We start from the raw sequence: 22,622 nt of genomic DNA on the forward strand, positions 1-22,622 counted from the left end.
GAAGACACAATGGCCCGCAGCAAAAAGCAACTACAAATACAGGGAGCATGACTGGTAAATTGGCAGGAAAAGAAAAGTGTAATTAATAGTTTTATAATTTAAGGGCTTTTTAAAGAGATTTTTGTGTGTGTGTCACAATCATTCATTTTGAGTCTCCTCTCCCCAAATAGGGAATATCGACTGCAATCTTATTTTCTGTGTTAATAAAGAACTTTTCTGTTGTACATTCTGCTCCCAGAAAGAACTACTTGGAGCATTCGAATTAGACTCTTTACCATAAATGCACGAAGCAGCAAACTAGTTGAGCCCTTCTGGATTTGTGATGCAAGGGCTGAAATGACAGATCGAGGTAGGCAAGCTTCAATGAAAACAAATGGGTGCCAATTCGTTCCTCCAGAACACAGGTGGTGTGTGTTATGCAGGGAAAGTGAGCCAACTCATTTTGTTCAGGCAGGAGTGTGGCTGAGCCAAGTTTCTGACAGGCAGATAGCTTGCCTCGTAGAGTGGAAATCTAAATGAGAAACTCACAGCAGGCTGGTTTTTATAGATGCTGATTTAAATGAAGTGTCAATACAAACAGAATAATATAACCATTTTTATGCCGGATAGAAATTCAGAGAAATATAGTAATAAAATAATAACATGAAAGGGTATAGGGAAAAAAAACACAGAATTTTATTTTTTTTATTGCTGCACATAACTAAAACATTTGTTTACATAAATATAGTAACAATGAATGTACTGTTTAGACTCTAGTTCATGGGAGGCAGGCAACAGTTACATTAGCTTGCAAAATAACTTTTTTATTAGAAATTATAGCTTACATAGAGTAACTTGAGCAAGTTTGTAGTAAAAGTAGACTTTTGTTATGCTTCTGGCATCCTGACCAATATGTGCCAGGATGTTCTCACTGTTAGCTGCGAATGCTGCATATCAGAAAAATATGACTAAAGCTGCTAAATTAGTCTACGAAATGTTCCTAAAAAGTATTATATGAAAGCCTTGATTGACCAAAGCCACGATGGGTGGTTGAAATCATTATTAATGGACACATCTGATAAAGATCACAGCATGTGGAAGATTGTGACTTAAAATATAAAAATGGTAAATGGCAAATTTCAGAAGTTAAGCAATTAAAGAAAAATGAGTATGTTGGGTGTCTGTGAAATTAAAGAAAAGACAAAAGATCTAATAGATTGAATGAAGATGATCTGATCTGGTGGAGTAAAGCTGATGAGTATGTGTAGGGAGATGAAAGTGTAATTATGAATGAAAGAACTAAAATGTCACAAAGTACAAATCAGTGCCATCTAGGTAGTTAGTTGTAACATGTTCTTTTTTTTGAAAGTAAAATTATTTTAGATTCAAATTTGCAAGATACTACATGCATTTTTTTCTGACCTTGTGACAAAAGTAACTCTGACTATCGCCTTGTTTTTTGTAAGATGACAATTGATCAATTAAATTCTCATTAGAATGATGAGCCATGCTTTCAAGGTGTCTGGAACTAAGTTCTTGATCCTTATAGTAAAATAAGCAAAAATCCCTCCAAATCTGTCAAAACATATTTTCTCACCTTACAATGAAACATTGGGAATTCAGCTGATTCCAAATACACTGAACTACCCCATAACAACAAACCTCATTGCTCCTAATCAAATCTGGTTCTTTCCATCAGTTTTCCATTTTCTTGCTAAGCTATTAGGAGGAGGAGGATTTCTAAATTCAGCATGTTGTGTAATACATATAATATAATCATAATGACAGAATGATAAGCAATCTGTAATTAATAATAATAGAAGTGCAGTAGCAAATATTCAATTAAAAGGGTTTACCCTTAAAAACATTTAAATTGATAGGTTTCACTGGATGCGTTATAATAGCATAGTAATTAGTAAAATTGGATTAATAATGCATTAAAATGTATTGCATTTGTGTGCTTTAACTGGCAAGAGGAAATGAAACCAGTCAGTTTAAATTAGATTATTAAATGATTGCCGCACCTTAATGCCATTTCTCCCCTCCTTGTTTTTTGGAGACATATTTCTGCTGATAGCAGTTCTTGAGGCAGGAGCAATACTCCTGGCCTTGGGCTGCTTCTATCGTTCTTACTTGTTAAGTTTCTTTTCCCAACTATTTCTTATCTCCCTCTTTCTGCCAAATAAAGAGCTGACATTTTGATCAAGAGAAGAAGCAGGGATGGAAATGCACATAAAAAGGACTATCAGATTGAAAGGACTCCCCCGAGTGGACACATGTATAAATGTATAGAGAAAAACTCATCTCTAATGCAACCTTGGGGACTTGAATTATTTACACTCTTTTAATCCCCTTAACTTCAAATCAAGATAACTCATATTGCTTTACAGCCAAGCTTTCAGTTGTGCTATGCGTTCAGGAACAATTCCTGAGCAATCACTGAATTTAACAAATTCATAATCCACCTGCATTTTCTACAAGTATTTTGAGAGCTTAGGCACCTCTTCTTCATTCCCGTTTACTTTTATCGAAATCATTTTTACAGTTTGTATATGTGGTAGGCAAAATAATAAGGATACTATGGTCCACAGAGAACAGGAAACAGAGTTATTTGCTTCTACCCTATATAAGCCTTTTGGAATGTGAGCGAAGTTATAAAGCCTGGATAGGCCCTTACAATTAGCTCTGATACTATTTACTATCTTAACGCTATTAGAGACTTGTTTGAAAAATCACTGGGTGAGTTTACCTTTACTCTGAATAAAAGAAAAATTAATCACGAGTTTGAGAGCTTAAAGAATTTAAAATAAACAGCAAAAACTAAGTTAAGATTTAGTTATTAATAAGATCCAAGAAAGTAACACTGGATTAAATTTGCAAAATTGCAGACAATTAAATTTGAAATGTTGACTGATTCTACAACTTTTTTGAACTAACCATAGCAAAAAAAATGCCTTCCCATGAGAACCACAATTATTTTGGATATCTTGGCTTATAACAAAGATAAGTGACTTTATGATTTTAGAAACTGGACACTGGAGAGGACTAAGGATTCTATAAGGAAGGGGAAAAATACAAGCCGGCTTTTAGCATTGATTAACTCTGACTAAGAAAATGATGCAAAACATCATAACACTAGAAATACTAAGAGACACTTTTATGAATGGAACCAGAAATTAGCAGTTGCAATATCAGTGAGCCATGGTGGTGCAGTTTTCCTAGATCAGGGAATCCTTCCGACAGTCAACCATATCCTTTCACCTCATGGTTTTATTGCAATGTACTCTACATTGGGGCTGCTCTTGAAGATTACCCAGAACCTTCAGCTGGTCCAGAATGCAATGATACAGGCAGTGATAGGCATGCCTTGATATGCCCATGTAATACTTCTGCTTTGCAAGTTATCTGGTTGCCACTTTGCTTTCAGGTACAATTCAAGGTCCTGGTAGCTACTGTGAAATCTTACATGGCATAGAGCCTTTTACTTGAGGTACTACCTGTCTCCCACAGCATCTGCCTGACTGGTTTGATTTGGAAACATTGGTGCACTCCAGGTTCCACTCATAAATAGCACATCTCTTTCTTAGTCCGATTCCTGAGACTAAATAAATCATTTGGTTTAATGCCTAGTGGGTCCTTGGTGAATTAAATCTTGTGGAATTCAACAAATTGTATTGATTAAAATATTCATTTAGCTTCAATACATTTAAATGTCTGAATTGATTTGAATAATTGATTCAAATATTTGAATTTTTGCTTTACCTCCTGACTCTTTTATTACAGTTGTGCAACCTTGTTTAATTAAGTAGTGCAGAACACTCTGCTTATACCATTCGCTTTCAACAGTATTGACACATTAATAATCTATATCGAGTCTTAGTGCAAGGTGGAAACTCAATCTTTCCTTCTCATTTCCTAACATTTACTGGCTTTCGAGTTCCAGGGACGTTACTGCTGATAAGTGCTCATGATTCTTTCTATGTCTATCCTGCCTCTCAATGGACTGTTATCTCGCAGAGGCATAAAATCCCTCCCAGACTGTATTTAATATTGGAAATGATGGATGGGGATGGAAACTGTTCAAAGGGGATGGAAATCTTCTAGAGGAAACAGAGATATTCAGGATCTCTGACGAATGGAAAAGAAGTCAGGGGGGATCTTCGTGTGCTTGAAAAAGCCCCCTTGTATAAAAAAATGAGAGATCTTGAAAGTTCTGTTTTCAGACATACCAGAATTATAAGGTGACCAACTTTTTTACAATGAAAAGGAGGACACAGATAAATTGAAGAAAAAAATATCGTAAATAAAAGAAACATTTTATTCATTGCAACAATAATACAGACAACTTGCATGTGCAAAGTTTGCCAGCCGGGGTTTTGGCGCGCTCAGCAGCAACTCCTATTGGCTTTCGAAAGCCAATAGCGGGAGTAGCACAGCTCATGCAAAAGTTGGGAAAAAAACCATCAAAAAAGGTGCCGGAACGCCGTTCTGAGCGTTCTATGAGAGAGAAAAAAAGCCCTGCAGTTTAGTCTTCAAATATTAAAAAGGAGGACATGTAAGAGGACACTTTTCGAGGGAGGACAGAACTTACAAAAGGAGGACTGTCCTCCCTAAAGGAGGACGGTTGGTCACCTTAAGAATTAATAACTGCCTTACTTATTTAATAAACTCTGCAGTAGTTTTCTGTCATACTTTGAACACTTAGGACCTTAAAAGGCCACATGCAGAGATCATGAGACTTCATTAAATTAGGTTGCGTGAGGGCTAGTATAGGTCATGCATATTCCAGACTGTAAGCTAGAAAGAAAAACAATATTACCTTTTCCCAAATTAACTTGCCCATTTTTTGAAATGTATTTTCTTCATTTGCCTTTATTTTCACTAGAAAAAATATACATGCGTACAAGTGTCATGCCTGCTGTAATGCTAGAAATATATATCTGGAACCTGTATTTTTACTCCCTTTCCATCCCCTCAGTCTTTAATTAAAATTATACTTTTCTGCTACTAATCTTGTTTCAATCTTATTATGAACCTTCATTTAACATTTTTTTTGATCAGCTGCTTTGAGCTGGCATGGAAGAAAGAAGATTTTTTGTTTATTTGTAGTATATAATCCAGCTTCACGCTTCCCCTCAATTTAATTAGGAATTAAGTGAAGCACTCAATTAGACAGAGAATCACATTTCTGTAACTCTCCTTATAGTGTAATAGTGAGGAAGATTATTTTAATTTTTAGTGAGTCTCTGGTTCTTCCTGTACTTGAAGAGAAATACACAATGTATTTTTTTGTGTATAAAGAAACAGGACTAAGCTTTTAAAACATACAGTCATATCAGCTCATACTTGATTGCCTGATTTGAGGGCAGCAATTTTTTTTAAGAGGAGGCCATAGAGTTGTATATACATCCTAACATGCTCGCCATGATACTACAAACCAGAGAACACCTGGTGTACTGAAGGAGCACTGATATGAAAACAGTGCTAAAATCAATCATTCAACAAATCAGTAATTTCTTTGTTCCCTTACTCAAACACTGGCTAACAGGATATCAGTATAGAATAGCTATAGGACAAATTTATGAGTAAATTTGTTGTGAACTTCTGTGATATTCTCCTAGGAAAATAGATAAGAGAATATGATGTCAATGCTCCTATGTGTCTTTGTCTTCAGATCTATTTTGGAAAAGCATCTGATTAGATAGATGAATGAATCACACTATCCCCCTCCTTGTATTCAAGATATTAAAGTATCTGGCCTACAGAAATCAGCGTTACAATGGCTGAGGCGCAGGAAATTACATTCCTGAAAGCCTTCTCACCTTGAAATTCTTATGAAAAGTTGAGCTGTCATAAATAAATAAACATTGTCTTTGAAATTGTGAGAGCTGCGGTTGGGGATTTCTACACTTTATTACCTTCTTCTAGTACCTGTTTAAGAGGAATAGTGCCAGTGCGTTCTTGTGCATTTGTTGCCACTAAGAAATCTACAAACGTGTGGAACAAGTATGTTTTATCCTTTCCCCTAGTCCAGGGGTAGGCAACCTTGGCTCTTTTATGACTCGTGGACTTCAACTCCCAGAATTCCTGAGCCAGCATGGCTGGCTCAGGAATTCTGGGATTTGAAGTCCACGAGTCATAAAAGAGCCAAGGTTGCCTACCCCTGCCCTAGTCACATGGAACCAGTTCATGATGACATTTTAAGGTTGGGGAGATGCGCAGGGCCGTTTCCCCCATCTTTGGGTACAGTTAAGTGCCAAAGTAGACCTTTTGTGATGAGAAAGGGGAATAATCCACGGAAGGCACAAGATTCCAGTGATTCTTGTAACCTGATTTGCGTTTACCGAATTCTTTCCACTAAACAAAGACTGGTGAGTTAGGTTTCTTTTTTCTCCCCCTCTCTAAGGAATATAGGCCCTCTCCTACTATAAATTAATCCGTTTTGGACTTTATCACTGTATAGCGCTTTAAAAAAAAAAGGTGTGTGTGAGTTGCATTACAGCGATAGCTCCCGACGAGAGGAGGCTAGACAACTACGATCCCCAGAATCCTTTGCGGCGGGAAAAGATGGTATTAGTCGCCGTCGTAAATTGCTTAAAAAAAAAAAAGAAAAAGAAAGAAAGACGTACTCTATGCCCGGGTCGCTTTACGGCCGAGAATCGGATCCGCTTCCGGTAGAAGTTGGCGGAGGGATCGGTCCAGTGGTTCCTTGTAGCCCGGAGACGTGACGCTTCTTGCTTTGCGATGGGAAGAAGCCGATTGTGACATTCTCTTCGCTCCCTCCCGCCCCCTCCTCCCTTGCCCGGACAAAGCGGGCCCCTCCAGGCCTGTCGGGATGGAGGAAGAGAGCATGGAGGAGGAGGGGGGCGGCGGCGGCGGCGGCAGCATCAGTAGCAGCAGCAGCAGCTACGAGGCCTTCATGGATGACCAGAACCACAACAACTGGGATCCTGCGGCGGGAGGGCGAGGCGGAGGCTACGGGCTGTCTCCTTCGCCTTGCCCGGGAGAGTCCCGTAGCGCGTGTGGGCACAGGGTAGCAGAGGAGCTTGAGATCCACATGATGTCCGAGGCCGCCAACGGGCCAGGGAAGGGCTGCGAAGCCGCGCCGGGAAAAGGAGGGGCTGCTGCTGCCGCCGCCGCCTCTGCCAGCATCAACCTCAACATCAACCCTTCGGCCTCTAAGTTCTGTGAGTGAGGCCCCCCGCATCCTTGGGTCCATTCTTCCTGCCTCCAGATCAAAGAAGTGGAGTGTGGCCCATGAAGGAGGAGAAATTGAACTAGAAAGAGAGAGTTTGGCTCTTGCCACTTTTTTTTTTCCCAGCTGACCAGCAAGCACCCTTTCCCCAGGTTAACATTTAGCTCAGTGGTTCTCAACCTTTTTAATGCCGCGACCCCAACCGGTCGTAAGTTGAGGACTAAACCGGTCGTAAGTCGAGGACTAGACCGGTCGTAAGTCGAGGACTAAACCGGTCGTAAGTCAAGGACTACCCAACCAGTCGTAAGCCGCGTGGTTCTGCCCCCTGCGCCGGGAGAGGCGTAGCTGGCAAGCGGCAGAGACGGAGCAGGCCGACCACCAGCTGGCCCAGCCCAAGGGAGGTAAGGCACCCGCCAGAAAAGGGGGAAAAAATGGCGGACAAAAAAAATGGCGGACAGCCTTGCTTGGCGACCCCCGTGAAATGGTCGATCGACCCCAAATGGGGTCCCGACCCACAGGTTGAGAACCACTGATTTAGCTGGTAGGAAACCTTGGCGAGCCAAGCTATCTCTTGCTTATTCAATTTCTCCTCTTTCACGCAACAACCATGGGCATCATTTCACTTTTGGCTGTGTCCTCCTCCTTTGCTTGGCAAAGGGTAGAGAGAACTAATTGATTTGGTGGTGGATTTTGCCCTGAAGTCTACAAGCGCCCATAAGTAAGTAGTGGAATATAGAGATTTGGTTTTGAAGTTCAATCTAGAGGTCCATGTTTAGCGGTGGAAGAATTTCTTCTTCTAATCCCATTGAGAGGTGACCAGCTATTTTAATGTAGGCACTTAAAAAAACACACCCATTTCATAATTTTGAAAGCTTACTCTTTGTACTGTAATACTGTAATGTTGTGTTACTGTTTTATGTGTTCTTTAAGAGTTGTATCTAGATCAGGGCTGGTGGTTCATAAACCCAACATTTAAAAACAGATTTTGAATCTCAGTAGAATCTTTTTGCAGTGATTCTTTAAGCAGCAATTAGTCTTCCCAGGCTTATAGGGTCCTAGAGAAATATGTAGCTAAACTTTTTGTGATTAGCAGTAGAAGATATACGTTAATATTTGTAATGATCTCTTTGAAAATATACAGTCTAAAATGCCAGTTTGTTTATGAAATATCTGTGTATATTTCTGCTATGTTTTCACTCAGTAATTTCAGACGCTCTTGTGTATGCTTGTTTATAAATATGTAAATCTGTGTCAGTAGGCATAGAATCAGAATCTGAGTTAAAATAGAGGAATGTTCCATTTGCGTTAGAAATAAGATGCTGAGGCCCTAGAAAGCGTACAGAGAAGAGCATAAAAGATGATAAGAGGTCTGGAGGCTAAACCATATGATAAACGGCTAAGGGAATTAGAAGTGTTTAGCCTAATGAAGAGACGACTTGGGGTGACATGATTGCCATCTTCCAATACCTGAAGGGCTGCCACAGAGGAAGAGGGAATCAATTTGTTCTCCAAAGCACCTGAGGATAGGATAAGAAGGAATGTGTGGAAGTTGGTCAGAGGGAGATCTAACTGGAACTAAGGGATAGTTTCGACAGTGAGAACAATCAGTGGAACAGCTTGTCTCCCAGAGTTATGGGTGTTTCATTGCTGGAGGTTTTCAAGAAAAGACCGAACAATCATTTGGTATAGAACAGACATGTCAAACACAAGGCCTGGGGGCCAGATGCGACCCGCGAAGTGGTTTCATGTGGCCCGCGAAACCATCCTGGAAACAGTGAGGGAATGGTCCCCGCTGCCTTGGCTCTGGCCCAGGCCGGCCGGGAGCCAATGTACAATTTTGTGGTGGCCATCTATGCTGAAACGCATTCAGTCTTAGCTCCACAAGGCCGTCTAGAAACAGCAAGGAACCAGCCCCTGCCGGGTCACCCCCGCCCCTTGGGTGCATGCTGGGGAGGTGTCACCCTTTGTGAGGAATGAAGAAATGGACCATGCCTTGGCGCTTGCCCCGGTCCCACCCCCTTCTGCCAGAGACCCTCAGATCTGTCCCACTCCTGCCCAGGCCCCCACAGGCACCCTTGACACAAACGATGTAGAGCTGGCCATGCCCACCCAGTAGGCCACACCCACTCCATCCACACCCACCCAGTAGGCCTCACCCACCCTGGCCGCACCCACCTGGCCCCCCGAGGGCAACCGCAATGCTGATGCGGCCCTCAATGAAATTGAGTTTGACATCCCTGGTATAGAATAAGGATTCCTGCCTTGGCCAGGGGGTTGGAATAGAAGACCTTCAAGGTCCTTTCCAGCCTTATTCTATCGCCGTCCCTTTTATGTCAAACGCACCATTTAAGGCACTTCTGGGTTGAAAGGATTAGCTGGTGACATCACCATTGCTGGAGCAAATGACAGGAGCTCACCCCGCCACACAGCAGCATTCGGGTCTCGAACGCAGGCTTGCTAACCTTGAACCCAGGGTCCTACTATGCTCCTGTATTCTGTGATAATGTAGAAATACTCTTGTCTCTATGGTTTGAGCTTTGCATTTAAATTTTGTATTTGTTGCTAATTATGCTAACTGCATTCTTTTATCAATTACAGTATACTTTCTCTTCTAGTAATGAATGTTATAACAATAGAAGATTATAAGAGCACATATTGGCCAAAGTTGGACAGTGCCATAGATCAGCTTTTAACTCAGTGTCCTGGTGACTATATTCCCATTTCCTATGAACAAATATACAGGTAAGGAAATAAAAATAATAAAAAACCTTGATTATACAATAACAGATTATTTCAAGCTTGCATTATTTCAGTTGCTTGCAAGATGCTAATGAAAACTTTTAGTAAACTAGTATAATATTTAAAAGTATAGTGGTAATTCTGGCATTAGATTTCTAAATATTTAGGGTTTGGTTATTTAAATTGGATGAAAATAAATGCACTTGGTTAACATCTTTCTTTTTTAGGAATGTACTTGTTTCTATGTTAGAAAAGCATAGTCACATAGTAGAAAATGTTTGCATTTCTTTGTAAAATAAAATGTGCAAGACTCACTTGCATGTTTTCAAACTGCAACTGAAGACAACCCTGGAATTTCACTAATCAAATGAAAAACTTAATGTATCGATAAAGGAGAATATACTGTATAGATTCTCTGTTAATGCGAAGATACATGAATGTGCTTTGATTCTAATCAAAGAGTTGTCATCTCTAGTATTTCCTTCTTCAAGACAGAGATCCTGTTTTTAACTGTGATTTTAATGACATTTCAACCAATTCTTAATTCAAGTGGTGTGTGTTTATGCCATAAAAATCAGCGCTCAAAATAGAACTATTTCTATTTTGGTGTCTTTAGGGGACAGAAGTAAGGTATCAGTATAATGTAGTTCTAGGGTTGTGCTTCCAGAACTCTATATTAATACATAGTTGTATGGTTTAGAGTTATATTCTTAGAAATACTAAATGCAAGGAATTGATTCTCTGCTTTATGTAATAGTTAAAATGTTCAGATACTATTAATAATATTTTAGCCACATTGAAAACAATTGAAGTTAACCTAGTTATAAGTAACTAGTCCTGTTGATTTCAGTGGGATGAAAAGTGCTAACTAAGCCAAAATTCAGACCTTGTAATGAATATTGAAAAGCGGATCTTTTCTTAATTCTGTTCTGTCCCTGAAAAGAAATGTTTAGAATATTGTATTATGAATAAATGCATGATTAAAATATAAAATTTCAAAAAGGCATCAATAACAGAATTAAATGATATGTTTGGTTAAAACATATCTTTATAACATGATGAGTTAACTAAACAATATTGCCAGAGTTTAAAAATGGGATCATTATATGTAAAACAGCCTTGAGTTTTTAGATCTTGTGCAATTCTCTGTAATAAATACAGATCTGCTTCCATAAACCTGTTAGTTAATGGGTTTAGAATGTAATAAATGTATATTTAAAATCGACCTATATCAGTTCCTTTAGGGATCTTTCAAAGTTAAGCAGCACTGAAAAAAGTGACTTATGACCATTTTTCACACAACTGTTGCAGCATCCCCATGGTCACGTGATCAATATTCAGATGCTTGGCAACTGGTTCATATTTATAACCATTGCAGTGTCCTGAGATCATGTGATCCCCTTTTGCAACCTTCTGACAAGCAAAGTCAATGGGGAATCCATTAACAACCGTGTTATAACGTTAACAACTGTGGCAAGAAAAGTTGTAAAATGGGGCAAATTCACTTAACAAATGTTTCACTTAGCAACATAAATTTTGGGCTCAATTGTGGTCATAACTCGAAGACTACCTCTCTTTAAAATACATTTCTGCAGGCTTAATATTGTCAATTCATCATTATTCCTGTATTTATTTCTGCAGTTGTGTATATAAATGTGTGTGCCAGCAGCATTCGGAACAGATGTATAGTGACCTAATAAAAAAGATAACTAACCACTTAGAGAGAGTCTCAAAGGAGCTGCAGGTAAGAAGTTGCACAATTTTCTTTCCTGGGACAGTATCCCAGTAAAATGCCAGTGATCTGTTGGAGTTATTGCTATCATAACTCCTGTTGTTTCCTCTGCAGAACTTGATTGACCTGATTTGTAATGCATTAGTTGTGAGTAATTCTTCTCTAGGGAATTCAGAAGTTACTGTCCATGTGAGCTCATGTATTTCAAAAGGGATCATGATGCCAAAAATGAATTAATATGGATTTGCCCTGAGCATATATAGCTGTGAATAATAAAAATCCCCACTACTGTAGGTTGAATCGGATTCCTAATGATTTCAGAGGCACATTCATATAATTTTCTTGGCAACTATTAGATTTGCCATTGTCTCCTGAGGTACTCTTTCAGCTTCCTGGATTAGATCACTTCCTGGTGATCTCCCTTCTAAGTACTAACCAGGTTTGACTCTGTTTAGTACTTTGAGATCAGCCATAGCAGTGAACAAAATCTAGGATAATTGCTCAAATGTCCCCAAAGAAACATGTAGTGGATGTGTGCCTATATGTAGCTATTATTTTTAGCTAGCTTAAATTAGCCTTTAATTGTCAAACCGAACTGAAGCCATTTTCATTTTGTCTTTATTTGCCACATTTTAGTTTAGAGATATTAGATCAGTGTTTCTCAACCTTGACAATTTTAAGGCATGTGGACTTCAACTCCCAGAATTCCACAGCCAGCAATGCTGGCTGTGGAATTCTGGGAGTTGAAGTCCACATGCCTTAAAATTGTCAAGGTTGAGAAACACTGTATTAGATGAAGAGGGGTGGGGGATACGTAGTTCTCAGTTAGCCAAAACAGTTCATATGTGTGAGAATCAAGGTCAGTACTGATAACATTTTGGGGGCACTTGTTTTGTAACAATTGGTGAATATGATTTATGGCAGCAGTTTGGAGTAGGAATTGCAATAGTAACTTTGTAACCAAGGGGAGGAGATTTTTAGTCTTGGGTACACCTATGTACATGCCGATATTTTGTTTCCTAAATAAAATGTTCTCTAAGGAAGAAAGTTTTTCCTTGAAGTTCTTTTAAACGGTTTTCATCTATCGTAACCATGACATTAATCTTCTTGCAGAATTTTGGGTTGGAAAACTTTATCAGTGTTCAAGCAATGTTTGATTGTATTGTACATTCATTTGTATTTCATTAGGTTGATCAAAACATGCTGTTCATTTTTACTCAGCTTGTCAGTTTAAAGAAAGAACCTTCCTAGTTTCACAAAACTAGGATTTTTACTGATCATCTGAAGAAATTTGTTTTTTTATCAACAAGCATTGGGGTTTTTATTTAGAACCTGATTTTAAAACAGACCTCCTTCTATATGGACATTTGTTGCTTATTAACAATTAGCCAGCATGATATTAGAAAATGAGCAATGCACTGACAGGAGTAAATGGAAATAAATTAGTTTGCTTGTCAGTATTCAGTTCAGTCTTTAATATCAGAAAAAAAAACAATTTCATATTTGTATTTAGCTGTGCTTTCGTTGTAGTCTATTAATATGTATGAAGAATGTAGCTTCATCTTCAAACTCTTGAGGTTTGTCAGTAAATAGGACTTTGAGGAAAAGTATGTTGCTTTGGCATGCTGTAGGTTTTCTACTACCATGTTTCACCAAAAATAAGACCCGATCTTATATTAATTTTTGCTCCAAAAGACACATTAGGGCTTATTTTCCAGTTGGATCTTATTTTCAGGGAAATACAGTAATAGCAGCTCACTGAAGAGATGTGTAGCTAGCTGAATATTGTAACTTTCTTCTTGCATTCCTGTATTGAAATAAAACACCAGTGTTGCATTTGCATGTGGAGGCTTCTTCCTCCTTGAAACAGATGCAAATCTGCATAGCGCACAATTTTTTTGGATTAGAAGTCACACTTCATCTTCAGCATGTGCCAAGACCTGTCCTTCAGAAAGTACTATAGACACTTTTCCCCTTCTTTTTACTTAAACTTTTTTTCATTTATATTCTTTTGGATGAAATTTTAAAAAAAGTACTGAAAACTAAACTTTATTTCAACATATAGAACTCATGTTTATTAAAATTAAATATCACTAGTGTTAGTAGTGTAGGCAGTCCTTCAAATTTAAAACATCCAAAAGCTGAAACAAATGGTTCAAATTTGAATTTTTCCCTCATTTCTTGTTAATATGATTATTCCCAAATGTGCACTTATTTTTCTTCTGATATCTTAAAAATTATAATATGGAAACAACTTTTGAAGGTTGGTAGGAGCCACATTCAAGTTTTTTGGGGAGCTACTTGCCATCCTGAGATTATATATTTCTGTTAGATTGTATTTCAGTTGAATTGGTTTTGGCTTATAATTGCTAGAGTACTGGGCAGTAGCTTTTGTTAAAAGCAGCAATATTGGTTTGTTGAACTGAATGGCTAGCTATACTCTGGCATCTTTTCCTGTAGCTGAATGTTCCTATAGAATAAAGAATAGAATAAGGATCTTCCCTTTCTTGAGGATACGCATAATCCTTTCCCAGACTTCTTTAAGTCCATACTTTGCACGTGATTTTGCAATAGGTAATTTAAGAAACACCTCATTACTATTCTTATATCTTAATTACAACTTTGTCAATTAAAAATGTATACTACCTGGTTGATCTGCAAGCACATATACTTGAGGTTTCAAAGTGGTTAAACTCTGGTCTGATTAGTAGGTTGTTCTTTTATCATGGTGGAGGCTCTTGGTAGTGCACTTCTTGAGGTAAACTATTTTCTATCCTGCAGCAAAACAGAACATTGCCGATAATATGCAAAAAATCAGCTTTCCAGAACAGTGTTTTTAATATAATCCAGCATTCAAATCATCCTGTTTTGAGGCTAAATCATACCTGATGTCAGGAGCAAGTAACCAGGAACACGAGTTTAGGTCAAAGCACTTCAAGTTCACTATATGCTACCTATACACAAAAATCTGATCTACTAACGGTCAAGGCAAATTGGCACTAGATAAGAGCAGTCGAATTCAAGGGGGGCTGGACTTAGGTCTCTTTTGAGAGCAGAGCAACTCCAAATTGATGATGCATTTGGCCCCACCACCCTCGAGCTCAGCCTGGTCATTTCCTACACCTGGGGCACTGAAATACTTCATGTCCTGGAAAATTAATGTCAAGCTAAGCCTAAGGACAATGAAGAGAAATTCAGCCAGAGTTTACTTCTTTCTTTGCTTATACACAATAGACAGAATCTTGCAGGCTAAACCCTTGACTACTCTCACCCTGTACCTTGGGAGATTCTGGGGAGTGGCTATCTTTATTTTTTTCTATGTAGTTCTGCCCTGTGCTGCCTCTTGTCTGCCCCCCTTTCTGGAATGTGCTCCTTTCTGGGAGACTGCTGCTTCACTATAGTCTATCACATCACACTAGGTCCCCCACTCACATATACTTCCAAAGCTGAACAACTTCCAGAGCAGTATGTTCTGAGGAAAAAATAAATAAAGGATCATCCCTGTGGAATACTGGACTGTTCCATATTCATTTGGCAACATAAGGATGCATTCTTTTGTTATTATGAGGTTGAGCAATGAAATTACCCTTGCATTACTAGAAGTATTGCCTGATTACCTTAGCATTTTAGGGAAAGATTCTTCCCTCCTGTTTATATCTGACTGCCTTTATTTATATGGAACAGAACAGAATAGAATAGAATAGAATAACAGAGTTGGAAGGGACCTTGGTGGTCTTCTAGTCCAAATCCTGCTTATGCAGGAAACCCTATGCCAGTGATGGCGAACCTTTTAGAGACCGAGTGCCCAAAAACTGGCCCTGCCCCCCACTCCACCCCCCTGCCTGCCCCTGCTCTGCCCCCCCACCCCGCTTGCCCACAGGACCACTCACCACTTCCAGGGCCTGCCGCAGATCGCCCAGGCAGCCCAGCAGTGCTATGGCAGCCACACCCTCTGCCCACGCACTGTACCATCAACTGCATGATGGGGTGCGAGGGCAGAGTCTTGTCTACGCTGCCTGGTTGCCATGTCCTTGGCTGCGCTGCTCCATGTGGACCACGCTCGAGGGCGAGTCTCCTTCAGGGGGGCTGCTGGAGATGAGGGGGTTGCGGGGGGAGGCAAGGCTGGGGCAACGGCACGTGTGCCCACAGAGAGGGCTGAGTGCCGCCTCTGGCACCCGTGCCATAGGTTCGCCACCACTGCCCTATACCATGTTAGACAAATGGTTGTCCAATCTCTTCTTAAAAACGTCCAGTGTTGGAGCATCCACAACTTCTGGAGGCAAGTTGTTCCACTGATTAATTGTTCTAACTGTCAGGAAGTTTCTCCTTAGTTCTAGGTTGCTTCTCTCCTTGATTAGTTTCCACCCATTGCTTCTTGTCCTGCCTTCAGGCGCTTTGGAAAATAGCTTGACTCCCTTTTCTTTGTGGCAGCCCCTGAAATATTGGAACACTGCTATCATGTCACCCCTCACCCTTCTCTTCATTAAACTAGACATACCCAATTCCAGCAACCGTTCTTTATATGTTTTAGCTTCCAGTCCCCTGATCATCTTTGTTGCTCTTCTCTGCATATATCTTGCCTTTATTATTTTTATAAATAACTCAAGGTGGTGAACATAACTAATATCCTTCCTCCTATTTTTCTCACAACAACAACCCTGTGAGGTGAGTTGGGCTAAGACAGTGGTTCTCAACCTTTTTAATGCCGCGACCCCAACCGGTCGTAAGTCGAGGACTAAACTGGTCGTAAGTCGAGAACTAAACCAGTCGTAAGTCGAGGACTAAACTGGTCGTAAGTCGAGGACTACCCAACCGGCCGTAAGTCGAGGACTTTCCCTGCCCAGGAGCACCGCGCATGCGTGGTTCCGCCCCCTGCGCCGGCCGAGGCGTAGCTGGCAAGCGGCAGAGACGGAGCAGGCCGATCACCAGCTGGCCCAGCCCAAGGGAGGTAAGGCACCCGCTGGAAAAGGGGAAAAAAATGGCGGACAAAAAAAATGGCGGACAGCCTTGCTTGGCGACCCCCATGAAATGGTCGATCGACCCCAAATGGGGTCCCGACCCACAGGTTGAGAACCACTGGGCTAAGAGAAAGTAAGTGGCCTAAGGTCACCCAACCGGCTTTCACGCCTAAGGTGGGACTAGAATTCAGTCTGCTGGTTTCTAGATCAAAACCTTCATCACTAGACCAAACTGGCTCTTTTCATGCGTCCTCTAAAAAATTGTCAGAAAGTGCTGTCTGTATGTACAGTGGAAGAAACAACTGTTTCATGAAATGAATTTCCATCTACCACAACTCCATTGATAAAATATGCTATTCTTGTGTGTGTAACTTTTACGCTGGAATACTCAATGATGCATTTTTCATTTTAGTAACCAAACTCATTAGTAACCATAGATCTTATAGTAGAACCTTATTAAAGAATCAAGAAGATATGTAAAATGTTTCTTATAAAAATAAGGACATACATTTTAATTACTAATTAGGTTAATCCTTAAAAAAATCATTGCATAATCAGAACAAAAAATCTGTTTTTAAGATAATTTTTTTTTGAAGCAGAGAAAATTTTCACAGATAAAAAATAACAATGGGAAACTTACATGATTGGCTCTGTGTGTATGTGTGTCAGATTTTTTTGGGAGTTTCCTGAGCAACTCAGTTGAACACTAAATATTGATTTTTGTATACAGATCACTACTTGCTTTTGAAGAGCTAATAAACTCTTCTGTAGTAGAATAACTTTTCCATTGCAATATGATCATGCTTCAGTTTGACATTAGGATCATAATTAGTGCTAGCTGTTAGTTTCCACATTTTTTATTATATGTCTGAATTTAATGCAAACTTCTTTGGGTGTCCTCCTTTAGAGTGAAGAATGTATTTCAACTCTCATTATGTAAAGGCTGGATAATTATTGTGTGCAGAAAGACTTCAAATGTGATGCTAAGTATTAATTTGGTGATAGTTTAGTTGATCCTGTTTTGCAAAACTATATTTTGGTTTGGACTTTTCCTTTTTTGTAATTAGAATTTTTTCCAGCAATTATGTTGCTTCAATTTTGCAAGCACATGCCATATGTTGGCATATAAATGTTTTTAGATACTAAGCAGTTTCTAAATGGCATTAGAGTAGTTATTTTGCTACTGCTATATTACAATATCAAAACTATTGCAAGATGCTGCTGACAAAGGAGGGAAAGCCTAAACAAATCAGGGCATTATACAGTATATCTGTAGCTGCAAGCTCTTTGTGATAGAACAGATCAGGAATTAGATTCCACAGGAAAACTAGAATTATGTTTTATTGAAATAGGCTATACTAACAGAGTCAGCTAGTTTGATTGTGCTTCTCCCCTCTTTCCTCTTATACACCAGTTAGTCAGGGAAGAGTCATCAGTCTCTTTTCAATACTCCCCGGACTTAAGAAACATCCTTTTGGTTAGGTTTGGTTTTGGTTTAGGTAATGATTTTTGATTTATAAATATTGCTATAAGGCCATCTCTTTAGTTGTACACCAACTGATCCAGTTTAGATGTGTGTCAGTGTGGGACCTAGAGGACAGTTTTGCCTGATTTTTGCAGTGATAGATAAGGTTTGAGGGACTGGGGGCTACAATTCAACCTTTTGAGCTTTTAGGAGTCCATTAGAATTGGAGGATAAAGCTTTTCCAACCATTTGAAGAATAGTGGTGGGTATGATCAGTATGGAAATAAAAGGAGAAATTTCTGTGAACCAAACTCTCCTATCCCTACCCTACCTATAAAATTGTTCAACGGTTTGAAAAGCTGTGATTTTTGCCTATTGCTGGCAGCAGACTTTTAAGAAGTGAGGATGAGAATGATTTATCTTCCAGACGCCTCCCACTTTTATTCTTATCCTAAAACAATAACAACAAATCAACCTTCTGAAATTCAAACTTTTGCTGTTGCATATTGGCAGTATGATCTTGAAGTACTGGGGTGGGGAACATATTTGGGATACTGGTTGCTCTTCTCGAATTATTGAGATATAATATGGAATCTTTATCAGAATATTTAATCTCTTACTTTAAACAGTTATCTTGTGACATATGAAGGTCCCTGTATACAACTGTGATGACCTAGGGCACAGCACAGAGGCAATGCAGTCAGCTGGCAATTCAAACAGTTCTTTTATTGCTCCAAATTTTCCCCAAATGCTCCCACGTTTGCTGGCAAGCCTCCAACAAAATAACACACACACACACACCCCTTCAGCCGACTCTGGCTGAAAGTAGGTTCAAATACAGTCTGATTAGCATAAGAAAGTACTCAAGGCCATAGAGATAACAAGGAAGAAAACATAAACTTAACAGTCTGTTTGAATCCTAGCTTGCCTGAGCAGTTTTCAAAAGAGAGAATCCGAAATACAGTCCGATAGTCAAAAGTTTCCAGGTTTCTAAACAGAAGTCACAGAACAAGAGATCAGCAACAATACACAACACTCCAAGGAATCAGCGTTTGTTCCCGACAAATGCCCCACAGCGTCTCCTTAAATCTCAATCTCCAGGTGTTCCTTGTGGAGAAGGGCGGGACGCCCTCCTCCCAAATAATTGAGCCTGCCTGCTGTTCCCTCCTTCTCTCCACTCTCCCTGCTCTAGGATCAGGTGGGGGTGGCCATTGCTCATTGCCTGAACTCTGCCTCTCCTGTTCCTCCTGTTCCAATCCTGAAGGGCCCTGGCCTGCCTCGGCCTGCTCTTCCCCACATTTCTCTGAAGCCACAGACACCTCTCCCTCCGCCTCCATAGAGTCCCTTTCCAGTTCATTTTCCCCTGCAGATTCAGGCTCAGACGGAGGCATGACACAACTTTTTTTATCGGTTGTGTTGCCATTGCATAACACCTAGTGGGGACAAATCTAATTAGTAATCTCCTAATAAAGTAATAGCTGTCTTTTCAAGTATCCTAAGGAGAGAGATTAAATTTAAATCCCGAGTCTCTTCTTTTTTTAACACTGCCTTAAAATGTTTAAAGTGCATATTTAATAGTTTGACTTTTAATCCAAGGCAGCAATTGATGAAATAACTTGGTTCAGAATCTAAGAGATTAAAATATGTTCATTCTTTTTTACTCAGTCATGCTGCAGGTGGCAGCAGAATACTTTCACTGGCAAATTGGTATATTTTTTCCAAATATTGAACCATCCAGCTCAAAGAATAAAAACAAAAACATACTTTTTTACTGCTCCTATGCATCAAATATCACTGTAGATTTACAAGTTCCTAAAACATACCGTAGTCCTATATTGACATTTTACCTTGCCTATTTCTTTCTTGTCCTTCATTGCCTATGTATATCACAATAAACAGCAGCAAATGCATTCCTTACCTTTTCTATACCATGGAATAAATGCAAAATATATCTATGGAGGAATTCAAGTAATTAGACTTAATTTGTTATAAAGAAGTATGCATTTAAAAAAATTAAGGATGTAAGGATAAATGGTAGCCTGTTGTGTAATTGCCACCATAAAAAGGAGAGGAGTTCATAAGTAATGCCATGTTATATTGGTTGTTAATGAAAATTAGCACTATCTGAGACTTCTTTCAAAATTGTGTACAGTATTATATATAGAAGTTAAGGAAGCACATAATGTTAGGATTGGAAGAGATCCTGGAGATAATTAAGTTCTACTCCTTCCCAGGGCAAGCAATCCTTCCCATTTTTTTCTTATTTGTAGATTTGATGATCATATTTCCCATACTTCATCCAAGTCATCATAAATAGGTTAAATAGCACAGGGCCTATAACTGAGCCTCTGATATGCCATCCAACCTTTCTCTTCTGTTTCTTTGGAGATATTGGCGTGCAATTGTTTAGTCAACACTGTATCTGGCTAACTGTAGCATACTCTACATTTTGCTATCTTCTCTACTGTATTAGGACCCCATAGGAGAGTTTGTTGAATGCTTTGCTGAAATCATAGTATATTATTCCAATTGGATTTTCATTGCCAACTAATTGGCTACACTACCAGAAATAAATGAGAAAGAGTGAGAGAGATCAGCTTGGTTTGGCATGACCTATTCATGTTAAAGATATGCTGACTCCCTCCAAGAAATATATTCTTATGTCAGTATCTAGAGTGTTTCCATCTAGATGTGTGACTACTGTACTTTAGATGCTATCTTGAAAAATCTACCTTGATTTCGGTGAATTTGTTTCTAGAAATCTCAGTTGCCGTATAAAAGTGGATTCTATACATCAGAAAAGAAGGCCAGGATAAACTGAATATATTCTGTAATAAGTGAGATTGAAGTTTCCAGAAGGGTAGATTTTTGCAGCAGAGCAATAAAGAGACATGTAAACACCTAATGGCTAGGTGGAAAGTAAAGAAAAAAACTGAATCAGTTGCACTGTGACATCATATAATAGGAAAAAATCAATATTTCTCTGTTTATGTAAACCTCTAATCAAGTATTGTGAGATTTTCATCACTATATTTTGGAATGTTAAATGAGTAACTTGATAAATGGTACAATTTATATTTTCTGACAAGTTTTACTACTTGTAAAAGCCTCTCTAATGTTGTTTCCTCATTTTAATTGAGAAGCATATTGCAGTGAAATTTCATAATCATTATTCATTTTCAGAGAATTGGATATTTCGGATCTTACTGCTCCTCCGGTTAAATATATTAATACTCATTTATAAATTGCATATTAAGTGACAATGATACTACATTGTTTTTACATTTTATTCCTTTGCATATAGGAGTAGTATCTTCATAGATGCAGAGACAATGAAATGAAGGACTTTCAGTGTTCCTTCATTTTTGTTTTCAGAATAACTTAAATTGTACTTTTTTGTTTCTCTTTTACTTTTATCCTTAAACCCTCGACCCGTCATAACTTTATATACATTATTCATAAAAAGAAGTTCCATATACACTGACATGTCGGTTTACTTTTGTTTTATAAAATTATAATTATGTCAATAAAGCCACTGAAAAATTTGTCAGAAACAGTTTACACTAGGATTGGGAAGATGGGTAATTTGAAAACATTCCCAGCTATGGTTTCATCACTGAAGTTGAATGATTTGTTTTAACTTTTTTAAAAAAAATTATGTAAGCATAAACGTCAAAGCCAATCTTAGCTGGTGTCAAAAACATCAAATAAAATGAATCCTGATTAGTAACTGGGTAGGAGGCCATTAGGAAATCCTGTGTCAATAGACTAAATAGGAAAGCCAAAAGAGACACCTTGGAAGAAGGTAGTGGCAAATTACTTCAACGTTGTTGTCAAAACAATATGGGCATATCCATGGATGTTCTGTCACCAAAAGTCAAATTCAATACAAGGAAGTCTTCTCTTAATCACAGAGCCAAAAAAGGACACTATACATAGGTCAGGGTTGATCTGTGAAGTCCTTAGTACTGTCTGTGGTGGTTGCTTGCAAATGAAAGCAAATGTACATGTCCCAGAATAATGTTGCAGAATGTGTCACGTTCTGTTAGAGAGAAATTCTGAAGAAGTGCTCCAGCACGAGTCTAAAAGCTCGGAAATCTAAACCTCTGGTCTCGGTGATGATCCAGATTGGATCCTGGTTGTTTGCATGCACGCATTTCATTACCCAATTAGGTAGCTTGATCAGTGCTAGTGATGCTATTACCAGTGGGAATTCCTATGTGTATTGCTTCAAATTCAGAACAAAATAGTTCCACCTATTGCACGGGTTGGCAACCCGTGGCTCCGGAGCCACATGTAGCTCTTTGAACCTTCTCCTGCGGCTCCCAGCTTCCTCCGCCATTTGCAGAGAGAGAGACAGAGACAGAGAGAGGCACTTGCGCTTCTCTCTCTCTCTCTCTCTCTCTCTCTCTCTCTCTCTCTCTCTCTCTCTCTCTCTCTCTCTCTCTCTCTCTCTCTCTCTCTCTCTCTCTCTCTCTCTCTCTCTCTCTCTCTCTCTCTCTCTCTCTCTCTCTCTCTCTCTCTCTCTCTCTCTCTCTCTCTCTCTCTCTCTCT

General features: G+C 39.1%; 1 protein-coding gene across 1 annotated transcript in view; it reads left to right on the plus strand.

The window, feature by feature from the left end:
- Positions 1 to 7,036: 7,036 nt before the first annotated feature.
- Positions 7,037 to 22,622, plus strand: part of CACUL1 (CDK2 associated cullin domain 1) — a 43,390-nt gene continuing 27,804 nt past the window's right edge. Inside the window, exons 1-3 of the mRNA XM_015819471.2 lie at positions 7,037 to 7,166; positions 9,790 to 9,916; positions 11,555 to 11,657. Coding sequence (XP_015674957.2) covers positions 7,037 to 7,166; positions 9,790 to 9,916; positions 11,555 to 11,657 — 360 coding nt within the window. The remainder of the gene's footprint in view (positions 7,167 to 9,789; positions 9,917 to 11,554; positions 11,658 to 22,622) is intronic.

This window comes from Protobothrops mucrosquamatus, unplaced genomic scaffold (genome assembly GCF_001527695.2).
Source record: "Protobothrops mucrosquamatus isolate PMUCROS unplaced genomic scaffold, P.Mucros_1.0 scaffold930, whole genome shotgun sequence".
In the NCBI taxonomy this organism is placed as follows: Eukaryota; Metazoa; Chordata; class Lepidosauria; order Squamata; family Viperidae; genus Protobothrops; species Protobothrops mucrosquamatus.